Raw genomic sequence first — 21,513 nt, forward strand, 5'->3', positions numbered from 1 at the left:
TTCCCATCCAGAGATTGGATACATATTTACTTATAGTTCCTTCTGGCTTTTCTCTTTGCTCTAGTGTATGTGTGTACCTTTAAATCAAAACTGGAATTGATTTTGGTGAACGGTGTGAGGTGAGGATTTAAATAAATATTTCTTCCCCAAGTGACCGGGTAGTTTTCTTAACTCTGATGGGTGATCCATCCTTTCCCAATGGTGTATGATTTTGAAGGTGATTTGTGTTCTCTTTCTTCAGGCGTCTTGCTGCCCTCCAAAAGAGAAGAGAACTTCGAGCAGCTGGCATAGAAATTCAGAAGAAAAGAAAAAAGAAGAGAGGAGTTGATTATAACGCTGAAATCCCATTTGAAAAAAAGCCTGCTCTTGGTTTCTATGATACTTCTGAGGAAAACTACCAGGCTCTTGATGCCGATTTCAGAAAGTTAAGACAACAGGATCTTGATGGGGAGCTGAGATCGTAAGTTGCCTTTCCGTTTTTATAAATGGAGAAGTATAGTAGTAATTTTATGGAGGGCCAAGTATTATCCTGGTCAGAGCCAGGTATTTCTTAGTTAGCACAATGTGGTTTACATAATGCTTTTACTTATTTAATGGATTCACCTTTCTGAGAAAACCAGTGACCCTGGCTGTAATGCTTTTAGCACAGAACACTGTTCGAAGCTCTCGAAATGTCAGCGCTTGGCTCTTAGTGAACTGTCTACTCAGAATCACAGTCTTAACATTTACGAAATGTACCTTTGGGAAGAGGTTAGTTATTTTACTAATGGCTTGAAGGAGTCTGTCAAAATCCGGTCTGCTGCTTCTTAGTTTTTTTTCTAGTGAAAATTTTATCTTGTTTTTCTGGGTTTTTTTTGCCTGTGCCATGAGACTTTGTGGAATCTTAGTTCCCTGACTAGGGATCACACCTGGGCCCCGGCGGTGAAAGTGGTGAGTTCTAACCACCGGACCGCCGGGGAATTCCCTCTTGTTTTTCATAAAATGAAATTAAAAGGAAAAACATTACCAATGCATTTTTAAGTCTTTTCACTTAATGGCAATTAGTAGGTATATTTTTAAAATGTCTTACAATACAGAGGATTTTGTTTATTTCTAGGGATTTTTAGAGTTTTTAAATTGTTATATCTGAATGTTGTGGGGAGAACCTTTTAGGATTGTCAGAGATTTTTAGTACTCCCCCAATGGCTTTCCATTTTTGTTGACATGAATTGTTAGTAAACAACAGATGTCAGTCACTGTGAAACAGGATTTTCTTGGATGTACTCCATTGTATTTATTTTTCAAATTAGGACCTTGCTTTAGGTAGCCTCTACAAATAAAGAGATTGAAGAAAAAATAGTCATTTGGAAGGAGTAGACTAGATGGAAGAAGAGGATGACATGCAGAGGGGGAGAAGGCATTCCTGGTCCTTTAAAAGATGGCCTTGAGCCTGGCTTTAGACCTTAACGACTTTTTGGTGTCATTTGTCAGGACTTAGATATCCTTTAAAAAAATTTATGAATTAAAAAAAATCATAGCAAACAATTGAAGAATAGTTTTAAAGGAAAACTTTTAAAACTCACGTTTTAATTCTGTTCCCTTCATTTAATTGTTTCCGTTTTTGTATACTTCATCATTTTCCTATGTGCACACACATATTTTTACATGAACATAGTCACAATATAGGAGTAGTTTTATGTTTTTCTTTTCATGTTATATGTAACATTTTGCTTATCATAGTCTTTATAGCTACATAGGTGTTTATTTTATTTATTTTTTTTTTGTGGTACGCGGGCCTCTCACTGTTGTGGCCTCTCCCGTTGCGGAGCACAGGCTCCGGATGCGCAGGCTCAGCGGCCATGGCTCACGGGCCCAGCCGCTCTGTGGCATGTGGGATCCCCCTGGACCGGGGCACGAACCCGTGTCCCCTGCGTCGGCAGGCGGACTCCCAACCACTGCGCCACCAGGGAAGCCCTATAGTTAACATAGTTTTAATATTTAGTGCTTAAATTACTTAGTATATCTTATTTTCTTAGTAATTCTATTGATATTCTAAGTCTGCATTCCTCTTGAGTATAGTGGGTAGGTAATGGTGTAGGGAACAACTTAATGTATATTGTTTTGTCTTTTTTGTCATAATTTTATTAGGAATGGGATTATTTCGTTCAGAGCATATGACTATTTATATGGCGTTTAATGTTGCTGCCTATATGTAACTTTAAAAAATCTGTTCTCCACCTTGATCCATGACAGTGAAAAAGAAGGACGAGATAGAAAAAAAGACAAGCAGCATTTGAAAAGGAAAAAAGAATCTGATTTACCGTCAGCAATTCTTCAAACTAGTGGTGTTTCTGAATTTACTAAAAAGAGAAGCAAACTAGTACTACCTGCCCCTCAGGTAATCTGATAAAAGCAGGTTTTTCATTGTATGAACTCATATGCTTACCATTTATCCAGCAAATGTTTGCAGGCCTATGTGCCAGGCTTTTGCTGGGTGCTTGGTACCTTTAAGAAATATCAGGCCTTGAACTGCTCATATGATGGTTTAGTAAGTAATTGTCAGCTCTTAGCAATTTTTCAGTAGGCTAGGGCTCCAGACCTCTTTTTTGCAGCTGATAAAGGTGGTATTTGGCCTTGTGGACTTCAGGCCACTTTCTTTTAGGGAATGTTTTGTTGTGTCACACCTCCTTCTCTTTTTGAGACAGTAGCTGTGAAAATCAACATGGGAGTTGTGGAGAAGAGAAAATTCATTCAGCTCATCATAGGCTCTGTTCCTTTGAATTATAGTTGGTCAGAAACATGGGGATTTTGAATAAGCTCTTGTTTTGTTTTGACGAGTACAGCTTTGTAGAATTGGACAGTTAAATGGAGCAGAGGGATGGATTTAGGAGACTTGAACAGCTTCTTTCTGCAAACGAGTGCCCTGGCTGCATCAGTACAAAATCCTTGGGCATAAACATAAAATAATTTTGTTAGATGCTGTTATTCATAGTAGTTATATTTCTTAAACTGAGATTTTGCCTGTAATTTATTTTTAGTTCTTAGGGTATTTAGTTTGGTAAAATTACAAGGATAACACCTTTTGATCTTCTTAGGGGTCTTGTGGCTTTGTGGACTCTGTGTGATATTTTAATTGGTTTTTAGTGCCCACCCTCCCCCTAATTGATAAATGGCTTTGTATAAACACTATTATTTTATGTTCTTGATTTATAAATATTTTGGTTTGAAAGAATTTCAGTATGGAAATACTGAAAAGGAATTTCCGTATCTGCAGCTTGATTCTATGTCACATATGGAATTCTGCCCCCTCCCCCCATTAAATAGGGAAGACTTTTAAAAACTTTATTATGGAAATTTTCAAACCCACAAAAAGTAAAGAGAGTGCTACAACGAGCCCCTGTGTACTCATCACACAGCTTCAGCAATTCATCTTCTGGAATGTGGAAGTTTTAAGCTGTGTTATTCTTGGTTAAAATATTGCTACTGTGATAACTGTGTCTTTAGATTTCAGATGCAGAACTCCAGGAAGTTGTAAAAGTAGGCCAAGCAAGTGAAATTGCACGTCAAACTGCTGAGGAATCTGGCATAACAAACTCGGCTTCCAGTACTCTCTTGTCTGAGTACAATGTCACCAACAACAGCATCGCTTTGAGAACACCACGAACACCAGCTTCCCAGGACAGAATTCTGCAGGTAGGCTGCCATATGGTAGAGTGAGCCTTTCACTTTGTTTATTATCCTTAAAAGTATTATAAAGGATTTGTGTGTTTTAGGGTTTTGTGTGTTTTAGGGTAAGCAGTTTGAAACAGTCCTGAATGCATAGCTGTTAGAGATTTCTGTAGTAGGGAAGCTAAATCCTGTCAGTAAAGCATAGCATTTAAAAATTTCACATTGCCTAGCAGTCCTGGAAAAAAAATCAAACACGTGTAGTCAGTAATTTTTAAAACTTCCTTGTGATTCTGTACTTAGCTTGGCATAGACTGCCTTCAGTACTATTTCCCTCTCTCTCCTTAGCACATAGGGTGTACAGCTGTGTGTGTTCTATTTTTTTTTTTTTTTTTTTTTGCGGTACGCGGGCCTCTCACTACTGTGGCCTCTCCCGTTGCGGAGCACAGGCTCCGGACGTGCAGGCTCAGTGGCCATGGCTCACGGGCCTAGCCGCTCCGCGGCATGTGGGATCTTCCCGGAGTAGGGCACGAACTCGTGTCCCCTGCATCAGCAGGCGGACCTCAACCACTGCGCCACCAGGGAAGCCCTGTGTGTTCTTTAGGGTGTCTGCATGCCAGAGAATAGACAAACCTAACGGAATACTACTGAGTCTTTTAGCATTCTTACATCTCAATTTTCTAATAGTCAAATATAATTTGACTACTGATTCAGGAGTCAAATAGTCCTGCAAGGCTTTGTAAGAAAAACAGTGCCCCTCATTGCTTGCTCTCTACAGGTACCAGTGATAGCTCTTTGTTTTTATCACCTTACTACTAAGACACTTGTTACATTTTGGTTTTTCTTCAGTTTTAGGCATTTTTCCACCAAGGATTTGAACATCTGGCTCTCTCACACCTTCTGCCTCTACTGTGCAGACACATGCTTTCCATTTTCCCATCTTCCATTATAGTTAATTATAATTTTGGCTAGCTCCATATTTATGGTTTACCTTATGACTACGTAAACTGTGGGTCAAACTGCACTTGACCCACAAAATGCCTTATAATTACTCTACTGTACAGTATTTTGTTTTTCTTTGAATTAATACTTGTTTTATTTAGTCGCTAAATTTTCTGATTACTTAGCACAAATTCAGTTCTGGACTTTATACTAACTGTAAATCTCCTGTAATCTGGTCACATTTTAGGTATTCTTACCTTTTTCAACACTTGAAGTCGTTCCCAGAACTTCTGAATTTTCTAGTCTGGACTGCTTACTCTTTAGATCTTGTTACAGCTTGTTCTCTTGCTTTCCCTTCACTGTCACCCTAGAAAGTCCCTTGTGTCTCCTCTTTCTTGGCTCCCATGTCTCTGGCTTTTTTGGTTGACTCTCTTGTTGGTGAAGTGTATCTGTCAGTAGCTTTCTGAGGAAGGTTTCATGGGAGATGGAATTTTTAAGACCTTGAATATCTGTAAATAACTGTCCTCTACCCTCTTATCTGATTGATAGTACAACAGGGTATAGAATTCCAGATTGAAAGAGTTTTTGTTCACAGTTCAGAAGGCAGTGCTCCAGTGTCTTCTGGCTTTCATTGTTGCTATTGATACGTCCTGTGCCATTCAGGTTGTTAATAGGAAACCTGGTTTTTTCTTTCTCTGGAAGCTTATATGATCTTCTCTTTTTCACATGCGTGTTTCTTGATGTGGGTCTATTTTTAACCACTGTGCTAGGTACTTGGTGGGTCTTTTAATTCTATAGACTCATGGCCTTCAATTCTGGGAAGTTATTTTGAAAATTAAAAAATTTCTTCCCTTTCATTAATTTATTTTGCTACTTATTACTCTCTGGTTTTCTGTCTTAATTGACTTTGATTTGATTGCTAGGAGATTTTCTGAATTTTATCTTTTTTTAAAATTTCTACTGTCATATTTTTAATTTCTAAGAGCTCTTTTTTAAATGTGTTCAATTTTTAAATGTCTCATTTAATGAATATCTTTTTATTCCTCTGAGGCTATTAATGATGGTTTTCTTTTGTTTTTACAAGTTTTCTTTTTCCTGCACAGTCTTTTTTTTTTTTTTTTTGCGGTACGCGGGCCTCTCACTATCACGGCCTCTCTTGTGGAGCACAGGCTCCAGACGTGCAGGCTCAGCAGCTGTGGCTCACGGGCCCAGTTGCTCCGCGGCATGTGGGATCCTCCCAGACCAGGGCTCGAACCCGTGTCCCCTGCACTGGCAGGCAGACTCTCAACCACTGCACCACCAGGGAAGCCCCTCAAATATCGTTCGATCTTGTTCTTTGCCTATATCTAGGGAATAAGGGTAGGGCAATTAAAAGCTGACTAGACACTCCTTGGGTGTGGGTAGGACCCCTTGACTCCAGACTTTCCTGTGGGCTGAACTGGCTGGGATGTTTTATTGGGGAGATTTCTTTTTAAATTGTTTTACTTTTAAAATGTATTTATTTATTTATTGAAGTATAGCTGACTTACAATATTGAATAGGTTTCAGGTGTACAACATAGTGGTTTGATATTTTTATAGATTATACTCCATATAAAGTTTCTGTAAAATATTGGCTCTATTCCCTGTGTCATACATTACATCCCTATAACTTATTTATTAGGGAATTCTTATTTATTTATTTATTTATTTGTTGCATTGGTCTTCGTTGCTGCGCGCGGGCTTTCTCTAGTTGCAGCAAGTGGGGGGCTACTCTTCATGGTGGTGCACGGGCTTCTCATTGTGGTGGCTTCTCTTGTTGTGGAGCATGGGCTCTAGGTGGGCGGGCTTCAGTAGTTGTGGCACATGGGCTCAGTAGTTGTGGCTCGCGGGCTCTAGGGCGCAGGCTCAGTAGTTGTGGCGCATGGGCTTAGTTGCTCTGCGGCATGTGGGATCTTCCCGGGCCAGGGCTCGAACCCATATCCCCTGCATTGGCAGGCAGATTCTTAACCACTGCACTACCAGGGAAGCCCTATTCCAGAACTTCTGGCATGCTAATGTTAGGTCGACAGAAGGAATGGAAGTATTGAACTCTGCCACAGCTCAGTATTCGTTTTCTCTCTTGGTTTTCATTGAGAAAAATGTATAAGAATTCTGCCTGTTTCAAGATTTGTGTAGTAGGACAAGAAGAGAGGAATTTGCTCTCCTGTCTAAACTGTTAAAACATGCTTCTTTACCTTCTTGTTAATCAGGAAGCCCAAAACCTCATGGCTCTGACCAACGTGGACACCCCATTAAAAGGTGGACTTAACACCCCTTTGCACGAGAGCGACTTCTCAGGTGTGACTCCACAGCGGCAGGTTGTACAGACTCCAAACACAGTTCTTTCTACCCCATTCAGGTATTGTAAATAAATAACTGTTTTCTGCTTTAGAAAAACTTGAATCCGAGGACTTGGACAACATGTTTGCTTTAGAAATGCTGGCAGAGAATGGAAATAAGTGTTTAACTTGCTTTTTAATTTCTCCTCATAGTAGCAAATAACATTATAGTATCCAGGAAATAGTCAAATACCAAATGGAGCTTCTTTTTTTTTTTCAGGGTTTCTGGTGCTATCACCTCGTTTCTGAATACTTTTAATCTGATTTAAAAGAGCAGATCAATCCATTGTTAATGATGATTTGGTGAATTTTATAAAAATTCTAAGCCTTTTTATGTATGTATTACTGTTGCTTTTCCCCCAACATTTTATTATGAAAATTTCTAACATTCAGAGAGGTTGAAAGAATGGTAAAGCAAGCATCCATATACTCACCACCCAGTTCTCCAGTTAATATTTTACAGTGTTTGCTTTAATCACATATCCGTCCATCAATCTATCTTATTTTTAATAATTTCCAAGTTGCAGGTATTAGTCCATTTCACCGTAAACGCTTCCTAGTTGTGTATATCATTAACTAGAGTTCAGTATTTGTTTATACTTCTTTTGTTTTAAGCTACTGTTTTTAAAGAAGAATTTTTAAGATACAAACATTATAGAAGCAATTTGTATTAAAATGGAATTTGAGCTTTTAAGGTTAGAAATATTTAGGGTTTACTTGTAATTTTAAAATATGTCCTCCTACTGGTTGTTAAGTATATGAAGACTGTTATAGTTGCACATGACAACAGGATCAAGAAACATTGGCCCCTAAAACCTTATATAATATTTAATTGCAAGGCTTGCAAGAGAGCCTAATCCCTCTTTCCCCGTGGGTGTCTCATTTCTCAACTAGATTGTAAGCTCATTGAGGGCAGGGACCATGTGTTATATGGTAACACCTCACCTTACCTCTGGGAACAGCTCTCTGGCAGCACCACCTGTCTGGAACACAGCCAAGATACAGGAAGTAATCAACCAAAAAAAAAAAAAAAGGCTTTGAACATTTAAACTATAAGGTGCAAAGTCTATGGCTTTTATTCCTAAGAGAGTTTCTTAGACCTAACTCAGAGCTATTCATATTTAGATGTGATTCTAAAAGCCTGGTGTTTGGTTTCCAAACTGTAGAGGGAAGAAGTACTTCAGGTATGCACATCTATGATGATGATGATGATGTGATAGCCAACAGCTACAGGCAGGGAGGAGACAAATGATAAGTTGAAGATACTGAACACAAAAGGAGTCATTTGGGATCTTGAGTGTGGTGGCCAACCTCTCTGCCCACTGTGTGTTCTCAGCCACCCTGATGTGTCAAGAAAAGGTTGTGGGACTTCCCTGGTGCCACAGTGGTTAAGAATCCGCCTGCCAGTGCAGGGGACATGGATTCGATCCCTGGTCCAGGAAGATCCCACAAGCCGCAGAGCAACTAAGCCCGTGTGCCACAACTACTGAGCCAGCGCTCTAGAGCCCACGAGCCACAACTACTGAGCCCACGTGCCAGAACTACTGAAGCCTGCGTGCCTAGAGCCCGTGCTCTACAACAGGAGAAGCCACCACAACTAGAGGAAGCTCGCACACAGCAACGAAGACCCAATGCAACCAAAAATAAATAAATAAAAATAAATAAATTTATTAAAAAAAAGGTTGAAAAATGTTTGGTGGACCTAGTTATTAATAAGGTAAGAAAATATCAGATGTAATGACTTTATTTGAAGTCATTAAAATAAATATACTGTGTGTAAATACTGAGTTAGCTGAACCAAAGCTTTATTTTAACCTAGAGGTCTAACTAAAAACCAGGTAGGGAGATGGAATTTCTGGAATCTTTATTTCTTTTCTGTTTTCCTTGTAAAATAATTTATGTGAAAAACATTTGAAAGCACGATCCAAATAAAATTGGCACTTTCATTAATTGGAATTTCTGTCTTTATAGAACTCCTTCTCATGGATCTGAAGGGCTGACTCCCCGGAGTGGGACAACTCCCAAACCAGTTATTAACTCCACCCCGGGTAGAACGCCTCTTCGAGACAAGTTAAACATTAATCCGGAGGATGGAATGGCAGACTACAGTGATCCCTCTTATGTGAAGCAGATGGTACATGTCAATTCCCTTTTAGTATTCTTTAAAAAAAATAAAAAAAAAAAATCTCATGGGTACCAAATTAAAATTTGTCCCCTTGTCAGTGCATATCGCATATACCTTAAGATTCTGTACACCTGCGGACACCAGAAAAGCAACATGATTTGTAGGGTTTGAGAAGGGAAATCTTACGGTCTTATTGCTTACTTTTTCTTATTCTTAATATATTTTTCAGAAATGATTATGCTGATAGTAATGCTCCTTATATCTTTTGTGATTTTTAATTTTCATCATTTACTAATTAATACTTTACCTTCTTGAATGGTACATTTAATTTTTTTTCCTAGTTCTGTAAAATGTTTTGAGTTTCGAATGCCTCATAAATTAGATTTTGAACATTGGTTCCTCTGTTTTCATTACACTTTTAGAAGGACAGTCTAGATCTCAAAGCCACGTTAATTTGATGTTTGTTGCTAACCTTAGTGAAGTTTTCTTTTGTATGTTTTGCAAGGTGAATGTAGAAAGCTAATTATACAAGTTATAGTTTTGTTTCTGCTCGTTACTGCTTTCATTACGTCACTGTTGAGCCTTCTTCTTAATTATGCCACAGAAGATCATTGTGAGATTTTTAAAAAAAATGAGTTCCAGTGATGGTCTGCTTCTGGTTTACAAATTAATTCTACCTTCATGTATAGATTTGGTTAGTTGAGAATTTTTTTTAGTGCCCAAATTGATATCAGGTAGTGCCAACTCTGAGTGGCTACATAAGAATTAAACAAATGAAGAATCTAATGTGTGCAAAGCATGGATCTGGACACTTCAGGGAATCTAAAGTTGAGTAAAGATGTCCTTTGTCTTCAAGAAGTTTATGCTCTGGAGAGATTGGCAGTACTAAACCAAGTCCAGAAATAATTGTAATATATGAATAAAATAAGCCCTTTGAGGAAAACCAACATGCTTTGGCTGGCCAGAGAAATAATCACATTTGTTGGGTGGGTACTAGGAAAATCTTCATTGAGGAGGTATGCTCAGAGGAGGGTTGGGGGCTGTCCCAGATGGAGGCCGTTAACATGAGTGAACCTGGAGCATGTTTGCGTCATAGCAGCTCATCTGGTCCTTCCACCTAGCATATGTGTAATGGAGCAGTGGGGAATGAGAGAAGTGAGCTGAGGATGGACTGGGGAAAACTTGGGTACCAGGCACTTTCTCTTGGGAAGTATGAATTGTTTTCTTTGGCTTTCATATTATCTAGTATTTGCATGGAAAAGAAACACACACACAAATTCAGGCATCTTTTCAGGTTAGGTTTTATTAGTCCAAGGACAAATTTACCTTTGAACTTGTTCTTTTCATTTGCTGTTAAATTTCAGAAATCCTTAAATGGAAATCCTAAAGGACTTTTTTTTTTTTTTTTTTGCTCCTTCAGAGATAATTCTCAGACCTTCTGTTAGATTATCCCAGAGTAAATTTGTTGACCACAAATGAAAGTTTATGAGCTGTCCTTTTTTTTTGTTTTAAAGGTTTCATTTTTTTTCCCATAAATTTATTTATTTAATTTATTTATTTTGGCTGCTTTGGGTCTTCGTTACTGCACGCGGGCTTTTCTCTAGTTGCAGTTAGCAGGGGCTACTCTTCGTTGTGGTGCACAGGCTTCTCATTGCAGTGGCTTCTCGTTGCAGAGCACAGGCTCTAGGCGCACGGGTTTCAGTAGCTGTGGCTTGTGGGCTCTAGAGCACAGGCTCAGTAGTTGCGGCACACGGGCTTAGTTGCTCTGTGGCATGTGGGATCTTCCCAGACCAGGGCTCGAACACGTGTCCCCTGCATTGGCAGGCGGATTCTTAACGGCTGCGGCACCAGGGAAGCCCTATGGTTGGTCTTAAGGTAGGGAAGAAATGGAGATAGAAATTAAACGAAATCTTGTTTCAACTCTGAAGTTAGGGGTCATTTTTCTAGAATTAAAATTAAGCTAATTACTTTTTAGAAACTCTTACACAATATTAGTTGCATATTTTAATGTATATGAATTGAGAAGGACCAATTTTTTTCTACAGGAAAGAGAATCTCGTGAACACCTCCGTTTAGGGTTGTTGGGCCTTCCTGCCCCTAAGAATGACTTTGAAATTGTTCTACCAGAAAATGCCGAGAAGGAACTGGAAGACCGTGAAATAGATGATACTTACATTGAAGATGCTGCTGATGTGGATGCACGGAAGCAGGTGGGTGATGACTGTTACATGTCTCAAGATCTCTACTTAAAAGTTTTTTCAGTATTAAAAAAAATTACACTGAAGAAAATTACTTACATCATTAATAATATTCGCTCACATAGTTCATAATATACTTAGAATATCTTGATAGGTATTCTTAAAATGTATAATTATATGGATAGCCATTTAAATATCCTCTGTCAAATTCATTATGCTTCTTTAAAATACATATAAGTAGTCTTTTAGACATTGCTTTCACTCTAGCCAAGAAAAGATGTTATTATCAGTCTTAAAAACAAGTACATCTTGGATTGGTTGAGCAAATGGTTTTTCATCAGTGTAAACTAATAAAAAATGTGGCTTTGGATATGTAGCCTGGGTCAGAATAAAATTAGTAACACCTTGTACTAATATATCTTCTAGTTAATTACTTTCTCATTTGTGCATAACAATCAGGTGATGTAAGTAGGATAGGTGTCAGCTTCGTTTTAGAAACGAGGAAACAGGCTCAGGTGAATTAAGTTAACTTTCTCAGGTCTTGTGGCTGGAAACTGGTGAAACTTGAACTAAAACTGAGATCATGTGACCCACTTCAGACATTCTTGCTGCAGTCCATTTCAGGATGGTTTTAGAAATTGAATAATTTCCCGGGGTTGGAGTGAGAATGGCATCAATGGAAATCATTTTAGAGGGAAACCACGTGAATGTGCTTTTTGGTAGGGAGTAGATAATAATACTTTATGTGTTTAGTTCTCTTAGCTATTTTGAGTTACATTTACTCTCAGAACTGGTTTGAAGTTCTAATGTGTTAACCCACATTATTCATAATTTAAGAATCAGGAAACAGCACATTCATTGGCTGGCTTTTTAAATTAAAAATCAGTAGCTTTTGAGGTGGAAGGGAAAGCTTGTGTTGCAGGAGGGATAATTGGAAGCATCCCCTCTACATTTAGGATTTGATTTAGACAAGAAAAGAGTGATTATCTGATGGAGGGAACTATGTAAATCTGGAGAATGCTCCTGGTAGACGTTGGAAGTTCTTAGTTTCTACTGTAATAGGAGAATGAATAGGCTGATTAATTTTAGTGGCCTTATATTGCCTTTCTACAAACTTAACACAGATTCCTACAGCTTTAGCTCTTGAACATAACATATTCTTATAGACTAAAGTGTTTTCAGCTTTACTGAAATGTGTCAAATACTGTATAGCTGCAAAAATGGTTTTTAAAATAATTTTTTAGGCCATACGAGATGCAGAGCGTGTAAAGGAAATGAAACGAATGCACAAAGCTGTCCAGAAAGATCTGCCAAGACCATCAGAAGTAAGTATTAGAATTTCTGGCTTAGGAAGTTTTAAGTTTCTTTTTATGTGATTGATGTTTTTTATATTATAAAGTCTATAAAACGACATTTCATCTACTTTCTGGAATATAGTAAAGCAGTTCCCAGATCCAATCTTTGAAATGCTTCACTGGTACAAATACGAATTTTAAAAATAAATTGATTGATTGATTGATTGATTGGCTGCATTGGGTCTTCGCTGCTGCATGTGGGCTTTCTCTAGCTGCAGCTAGCAGGGGCTACTCTTCGTTGTGGTGCGCCGGCTTCTCATTGTGGTGGCTTCTCTTGTTGCGGAGCATGGGCTCTAGGTGCACGGGCTTCAGTAGTTGTGGCTTACAGGCTCTAGAGCACAGGCTCAGGAATTGTGCATGGGCTTAGTTGCTCTGTGGCCTGTGGGATTTCCCTGGACCAGGGCTCAAACCCGTGTCCCCTACATTGGCAGGTGGATTCTTAACCACTGAGCCACCAGGGAAGTCCCCAAATAAGAATTTTGAAGAAAAAAAGAAAATAATTTCTTTTGAAAATGTAAAACTGCTTTAGGCATACATCGGAGATATTGCAGGTTTGGTTCCAGGCCGCTGTAGTAAAGAGAGTGTCATGCAATAAAGCGAGTCACACGAATTGTTTGGTTTCCTTGTGCATGTAAAAGTTATGTTTACACTAAACTGTAGTCTTTTAAGTGTGTAGTAGTAGTGTGTCTAAAAAAAAAGTACGTAACTTATAAAGTACTTGATAGCTAAAAAATGCTAATTATCATCTAAGTTTCTGAGCCTGAGTCGTAATGTTTTTCCAGTAGTAACATTAAAGATCACAGCTCACCATAACAAATAGAATAGTAATGAAAAAGTTTGAAATATTGCAAGAATTACCAAAATGTGACACAGACACAAAATGAGCAAATGCTGTCGGAAAAATGGTGCCAATAGACTTGCTCAACGCAGCGCTGCCACAGCCTTACAGTTTGTAAAAAAACACACTGCCTGCAAATCACAGTAAAGTGAAGCCCAGTCAGATAAGGTGTGCCTGTATTTAATTCATGCTAGTAGAACTAATAACATTAGTATGTTTCAGCGACATGTTTAATAATTGTACTTGTTTTAAAATTTTAGGTAAATGAAACTATTCTAAGACCCTTAAATGTAGAACCACCTCTGACAGATTTACAGAAAAGTGAAGAACTAATCAAAAAAGAAATGATCACAATGCTTCATTATGACCTCCTACATCACCCTTATGAACCATCTGGAAATAAAAAAGGAAAAACTATAGGATTTGGTACCAATAATGCAGAGCACATTGCCTATCTGGAACATAACACTTATGAAAAGTTTTCCAAAGAAGACCTGAAAAAGGTATCATTGAATATTTCTGTCTCAAGACTTAAGTATTTGTTAGATACCATGTATCATGGACAGACATTAACATTTTCCCTTATTGATGTTCATAAGCAACTGAAATATATGGTTAAGAGATAAATATTCATATTAAGTGTTATGCAAAGGACATACCACCCCCCCACCCCTTCCTGTGTTCAGTGGCAGGCCTTTATCAGATGAACACTGGTTGTGATGGCACGGTGTTCTTGTCTCATGGGTGTATGCCTCATTGATAGTTGCTACAGTTGGTATTTTCTGTGTTTAACTCTGCTGTCTCTGAATAGGGTGGAATGCCTTTAATACTTAAACCTCACTTATTTAGAATACTATGAAGAAACAAGAATATATTAAAAATATTTACAGATTCAATCTTTCACCTATTCACAGAAAGGAAATATTCACTGAATTCATTCCCCTGACATGATTTACCCCTACCCTTTTGGATAAGGAAATAAAGAAATGTTTTCTTGTCTAAAGTCTGTCCTGCCTCTTCCTCCATATGCATTTTATTCTTTCTGCTTTGACAGAGCAAACAGCTGTGATTTTGACTAGAAATCTGTACAGTGGCATAAGATAATAGAGTTAGTTTCATGGTTGGAAGCAGAGTGGTCATTAGCTTAAAAGTCTTTTTTCTTTAGTCTTTCGCCCTGAGGGGCAGAGATGGATTCATCCATTAGAATGGGCTAACTTGGGAGAAAACCGGTAAGGTTCCTTTGTCTGTCTTCTCTCCTGCATTTTCCCTCTCTCCTCTCTTTTTCTTACTTTCTCTTTTTCTTATTGCATACGTGATACATGTTTATTATAGGACTTTTAAAAAGAAGATAGAGAAAGGAAGGAGGGTTTAGATTTGTGTTTGTTTGCCCCTGATTCACGAGTAATTTTGACTTGCTGCCTTTCAGTAAGTACCATGGAAGCTGTCCTCTGTTGAGCGCCTGCACTTTGGCAGGCACGTTCAGTCACTGAACCGGGTGAGAATTAGACAATGAACTTGATGCTTGAACAGTTTCCTCTTTTTAGAGTGAAAATATGAGGGGAAGATGGAATTTAGGAAATAAATTTTCCTAAATTTATTGTACATATGGAAACCTGAAATAAAGATCACGTTGTTGCTAATAGAGATTCTATAAGGGACAAATTCTAATAAATATTTTGATAATAATGTAAGTAGTGCTTTGGAATTATTTGAAACGATTACACAGTAGTTTAAATATCCTCCCATATTTTATTTATCTATCTATAGTCCTCTTTGTTCCGAAGAATTTGAAGCAGCTATTTACTTAGCAGATTCTTTAGGGATGGTTTAAGTAGAACTTAGCTGTACTCTCTCCTAGTTATTATAAGAGGTGAATTTGTAAATTTTTACTGTGTACAGTTTCAGAGTGAAATACCATTTCTCTGATGGTACAGTGCCCGATTTTCATGAAGTGTGTTAAAATTGGTTTGTTTCCATTATTTCCCCTAAGAGGTGTTGTTTAAAAGTATCCATTCTTTATCTTCTAGAGACTTGATTTTCCATTTTTTTGTTTACATTTTTTCATATGCTGGTTATTTATCTTGACTTTATGTATTTTGGCCTGTGTTTATTTTCTGATGTTCCTGGAGTGATTGAAAGCTTTCTATAAAGCACAAAAAGTAATTGTCAGTTTTTCATGAGCCATGAAGCAAAGGGCTGGAAAAAGTTCATGTGGTATGTTCATGGAGTCTGTGTGTCTGGTGTTGGGCTGGCTCTTTGTGTATACTGTGTCACTTAATTCTCATAACAAACATGTTAGGTACTATCTCCACTCTACAGATGAGAAATGGGCTCACAGAAGTTCAGCAAGTTCAGATAGCGACTTAAATGCTAAATCTGTGATTGGAGCCCAGGCTTGTCCAACTCCATCCCCATTCTGTCATCTTAAACCGTATCTTTTCTACTGAACAGAAGCTGGTCTGTGATCCATCATTATTTGATTTGTGCCTCCAGTCTTAGTCTCTGACAATGGCAGGGGCATTCTTTCAGATGAGAAAAAAGGCAGGTGTCAAAAAAACGCCTACTTCCGCTTCACCATACTGGGAAGTCCAGAGTATAGCGGGGGATGGTAGAGAGGGAGGAGCACCCGCACGCGTTGGTGCCCAAGCATTGGCTTGGGTGTGACCTTGCCTTGTCCACTTACTAGTGTTGTATTTTTGAACAAGTGGTTTAACCTCGCTAAGCCTTAGTTTCATCAGCTTTGAAGTGAGGTTAACGTTGACTGCTTTGTAAGGGTGGTGTGCTGTTTGGAGATAAAGTAGGTAAAACTTTTCAGTTCAGTTCCTGGCACATAGTAGGTATCTGAGAAATGGTAGCTGCTATTATAATGAATGAAGGCAAAGGACGTTTACATTATCAGGGATGATACAGGGATGCTTGGCTTTTCAGATCAACCTGCATTGACTTCTAGGCTTCTTAATTTTGCTTAGGTATTATAACCCCCTTCCAAAACAAACAGTTAACCAGAGCTCATTGTCTTTGCCCAGAGGAGTAAAAACTAGTCTTTTATTTCTGCTGATGGCAGGTATCTCTAGTACTCAAGCTTATTGTTATTATTATTGTGAACAGGCCCAGGATGTTCTGGTACAGGAGATGGAAGTGGTAAAACAAGGTATGAGCCACGGAGAACTCTCAAGTGAAGCTTATAACCAGGTGTGGGAAGAATGCTACAGTCAAGTTTTATATCTTCCTGGGCAGAGCCGCTACACACGGGCCAACCTAGCTAGCAAAAAGGACAGAATTGAGTCACTGGAAAAGAGGCTTGAGGTTGGTATCCTTTTAAAATTCTAATTTAAATGTACTTTGATTGAAATAATGAACCAGATAATACCACTGGAGACGACTTCAGAAAAATAGATCTAAGGTAATTGTTTTCGAATTTCTTGAGAAAAACTACACTGAAGTGTTTGATCTTCCTTGGCCTTCTTCATTGGGTTTTCAGAGCTGCTGGCCTTTGTGATGAAGAGTGCCCTCCAAGTTGACCACAGGTCAATCAGAACCTTTTAGATGTGGGGGCAAAGAGCCAAGAAGTGAACACTGGTCACTCAGAAGAGTGCAGAGCAGTGCTACAAGAGCAATGCAGTTTTCTCTAGGGGGGCTCTCAGTGTACCAGGGAGCTTTCTTTCTGTAGCTAGAAGGGCACACTTAAGGAACTTTGGTACCTTTCTGCTCATCCTCGGATTCCTGTCAGTTTGTTACAGAGAGAGCACTGAGCTGGATTATCCAGACAATGGCTTCTGTGATTTTTTCATGTCTATGAAAATGTTGAAACATACTAGATGGGAGTTTCATGGCATGTGGTTTCTTAATATAGTCTGCATGTTTTGAATTCCAGAATCTGTGTATGCATTTTGCCAATGGTATGTAAATTGTGGTTCACAGACCGCTAGGCTGCCTTGTGAATTCTTAATGGTGGTCTTCAGGGATGTTTCTGAGGCCAGGATATCTTGGGATGGGAAGGAGAAAGGGGTGCTTCAGGCAATCAAAGTGGCCTCAAATTCCGCTTATGTGATTACCAGTTTCTCTGCAGAAAGTAGATTTGGAAATATTTTTATTTGGGGTTAAAATAAAAAAATAGTAAAATCACTTAGGGGTGTTTGGGGCTGTGTGGGGCTAGGGAAATGAACTGGAAAAAGCGATATCCTGTTAAAATTAACATTTTTGATTTTACCTTCAAGGTCACATGTATAGACACTAATGGTAATGCCTGTGCACATCTTTTATCATTTAGTGGGAAATCAGACTTTCTGAAGTAATTCTCATCTTGGGTGAAATTTTAGCAATCCAGTGCTGCTGGTTACTCTAGCTGTGTTACTAACTTCCAGCAGGGTGTGCTGTTGCTCTGTGTTTTAATTCACAGGGAAACTAAAAAAGAACATCAGTGGTTAAATTTAAGTTATATTTTCTGTTATGTAGGCTTCATTTCTTATAAGTGGTAGTTAGCAGTGTAATTCTGATCTAAGGTCAGCATCATAATTGATTGGAAAGCTATTTGGAAAGCTTCCTGTAACACTTATACATAAATACTTAGGTCTCTCACTTAGTTTGAAAATCTCATTTGAGGTGGGTAAACTCTTTCTTCCTCAAGTGGTAAGGACATTTTGTGCTGTTTAAAATATAAAAAAAAGTTTTTCCCTAAATCTCATTTACTTTGTTGAGGCCCTAACTTTCATGACAGCAAATAAATGTGTCACAAAGTGAGTGGTGCCATAAAGTACAGTAATTTTTATTTCTGTGTTGAATTGGTCTTGTGAGTTTTGAAGGGAAAAATACAGAGAGAACCACTGCTGTTCTTTTGGAGATTTATTTGGGTCGTTTATGAGCAACCATTAAAAACATGTGGTTCTCTTTGTTCAGTTCAGTACCAGGAACTGAAATCTTCTGTTGAACTATTTTTGCTGAAGGATTGGTGATTTTGGAAGAATATTCATAAAGCAGTCTGAAGTAATTTTTCTTTTCTTGACTCCTGGATAACTTGCTTTAATGTTTACCCAACTAGTTACTTTTAAAGAACATGTAATCAAATCCTTTAATTTAGTAAACTATGCTTATTTCAAATGAAAGTTCATTAAGTCTTTAAAAAGAAGAAAAGAGACTCAAAAACCCAAGTAAACAAATCCCCCATTTTATTTGTATTCATTCCCTAATTCAGAACTAGGTTTGTCTTAGCTTATTTTAGTTTTTGAAGACACAATTCTCCTGGTTTGAAATACATAAATATTTTATTTCAATTGTGGTAATTCTTTCATCATTTCAGTTGATTGCTAAATTATAAACATTATTCAAAGTTTGTTGTGGGGAAGGAACTCCAGTTGTATTATATAAACTAAAGGCTGTACTTAAATTATCCTTCCACTCTTAGGTTCAGGGAGATATGCCTTGCTGTGCAAGCACAGTACACCATGGCTGCCAGTGTGTTTGAGTTTTGCTGCCATGAACTCTGGAACAGTGAATCTAAATTATGGCCCTATCGCAGCATATCAAGCAAGATGAAATCCAGCTTTGTCGTGGTTGGTGTCTCCTAAATGGATTTAAAAAATACGCCCCGAGGTTTATATTGTAGCTAGTCTTCGAGCCATTACTCCTGATTAATATTTGAAACTTAGAACTTAACCGAAAATCCTTAAGATACTCATTTAAAACTAGTAGAACCATCTCAGATTTTATGTAGAATGTTGTGAGTGGTACAAGGAGTCTGTTAAATAAATAGAATCAGTGTAGTTGCAGGTCAGAAGTAAGTGGGAAAGACTTCTGAATTGTAACCAAGTCCATGTATTTTATTCTGCTTAGGAGGTAGAATTAATTTCAGGACCTTACCAGACATTTGTGTGTAAAATAAGGCAGCAGTTGCAAACAGAAATGACACCTAATATCAGAAAAGGAAAAGTTATAAAAACATAGCATGTTGAGGCCATTTAAATATGGCGGCAAAAAGCCCTGTTATTTGAATAGCTTTGAGGGTGTTATGGGTATATGGTAGGGGGGTAGAGTGATTGCTCTTTATAGTGATACCGCAGTTAATAAGAAAAGCTTAATTTCTGTTCAGTGTTATGTTTTTAAAAAACAGAAAAAGAGGGATGGCTATAACTGTAGAAAAATTTTCATCAAGTGGTTAAAAGTAAAAAGCTTTAGTACTTTATTTAATCACACATTTAGTGAATGTTACTGAGCATCTACTCTGTGCCAGCCCCTGTGCTAGGCCCTGGGGATATAGCAGGGAACGAGGCAGATGAGCTCTGTGCTCTTGTGGACTTCACGTTAAGCGTTTTCCAGATAAATGGAGAAGAACCTCATTTTCCGATGCCAGATAAATGAGTCATTACTGTATTTGGGAAGTGCAAATAGAATTTGAAGTGTTCTAATTTGTTTCCACTTAAAGTGGAAATAGGAAATTGTCTGAAGACATAATTATTTTGAGTGAAATAATTTCCAGTAGGTGCAAAAGTGAAATGAGAGGTCTGAATTTAGGCCTGCCATTAAATTTAATAGTATTTGAAATAGTATCTAAACGGCTGTGTTGAGGAAGTTTGGCTGAAAAGTAGATTTTGTCATGTTAGCTGTAAAAATGGAAAGGCTTTCCTTAGAGGTGGAAACTAGGTCCAGAGGTAATACTTCTCCCTGTATTTTACTGGCACAGTCAATTTAGTCAAGAAATACTATGTAACGTTGACTTCTTGGAAATAAAGTAACTTAAAGAACACAGATAACACATTTAAAATCCTTCTCAGTGTATTTGTAGAACTCTTTTGGGGACCCCTGACTTTACTGAATGGTTATATTTCAGCAAAATTGGCTGCACAATGGCTCTCATTTTCTCAGTGATTTTCATTATAAAGTTAGATATTTTTACACAGGAAAAAAATTCCCTTAATACTTTAAAGAGTGAAAACTTAGGGTAAGGATTAAGTTGGTGGGCAGTTCGGGGTGGAGGGATTATATGTTGTATCTCAGCAGGTTTGCGCTTATGTTCCCTTGTGGGTGAGTGTATGTGTGTGGGGGGGTGGATGCTGTGGCAGGAGACAAGTCCCCAGTACTCTGGAACGCTCTCATCCTTAAGTTCTGCCCTCTGCCATGACCCTTAAAGGCATTAACAGATTTCTTGGTTGTTTCTAGCAAGAACTCTGGGAGCTGGACCAGAGATCTCCTGTGATACAACCATGTTGCTTTTGTTATGCCTCAACGTCGAGTTGAATTTGTTTCGTGCAGTTTTTGAGTTTCATTTCCTAACTTAGGCAAATGTAAAATGCTCTCGGCATTGCTTTATTGATACATTACTGTCCTTGGAGATGTGTTTAGTAAGGTTTTGCCTTATTGCTTAGCTTGCTTTTCAAGGATGCAGTCTGATGGTTGCTAACTGATAGATGCTGACAATAATCACTGAATTGGACCTGCATCTCATCAATACAGAGATGGTTCACTGCTAAAACTTAATGCTAGTGAACAGTATAGAGATTAAAGGAGAGTCGCTCGTGGTCTCTTGTTTGCAAACATTTCGGTGGCTGAACCACATCTTTACTGCTATAGGATCATATTGTGGAATGATGGACTAGGAAGTGGAGCTGCCATTAACTATATTTATTTTAGGTATCCTGAAACCTGTTTTTCTAGTGGTATAAGGTTATATTCTGGGTCCCCAAGCAAGAATTTCAGTAAGGGATGCTCTTAATGTTTCTGAACCTCAGTGTAACAGACTTTAACTGAAGACAGTATTGGAGACCCAAGGATAATGTGTTTACTTTGGAATTACTTAAGCTTAGTAACCTTAACAAACTTAGTGAGTTTGAAAGTAACAATTACACTTTTATAAGTCCCATACAGCCCCCTTTTGTAATGACCCGAGGAAACACTTATGGTTCCACTGATTCATCTCCTGGGGACCATCAGTTTTCCATTGGTCTCTGGCCAGTCTTTTTTAGACAGTTTCTCTTCTATGCATTTAAAAAATAACATTTGTAGGCTTTTTTTCTTTCTAAAAATAATAACTGTACTTTGTAGAGAATTTTAAATAAAAA

General features: G+C 38.1%; 1 protein-coding gene across 2 annotated transcripts in view; it reads left to right on the plus strand.

The window, feature by feature from the left end:
* The window catches only part of CDC5L (cell division cycle 5 like), a 48,047-nt gene that overhangs the window by 12,184 nt on the left and 14,350 nt on the right, over nucleotides 1-21,513 (plus strand). For both annotated transcript variants that reach the window (XM_030870559.3, XM_030870560.3), the window contains 9 exons: nucleotides 242-460; nucleotides 2,233-2,377; nucleotides 3,484-3,672; nucleotides 6,818-6,966; nucleotides 8,918-9,080; nucleotides 11,117-11,281; nucleotides 12,514-12,594; nucleotides 13,723-13,965; nucleotides 16,571-16,768. In XM_030870559.3, coding sequence (XP_030726419.1) covers nucleotides 242-460; nucleotides 2,233-2,377; nucleotides 3,484-3,672; nucleotides 6,818-6,966; nucleotides 8,918-9,080; nucleotides 11,117-11,281; nucleotides 12,514-12,594; nucleotides 13,723-13,965; nucleotides 16,571-16,768 — 1,552 coding nt within the window. The remainder of the gene's footprint in view (nucleotides 1-241; nucleotides 461-2,232; nucleotides 2,378-3,483; nucleotides 3,673-6,817; nucleotides 6,967-8,917; nucleotides 9,081-11,116; nucleotides 11,282-12,513; nucleotides 12,595-13,722; nucleotides 13,966-16,570; nucleotides 16,769-21,513) is intronic.

Source organism: Globicephala melas, chromosome 11 (genome assembly GCF_963455315.2).
Source record: "Globicephala melas chromosome 11, mGloMel1.2, whole genome shotgun sequence".
NCBI lineage: Eukaryota > Metazoa > Chordata > Mammalia > Artiodactyla > Delphinidae > Globicephala > Globicephala melas.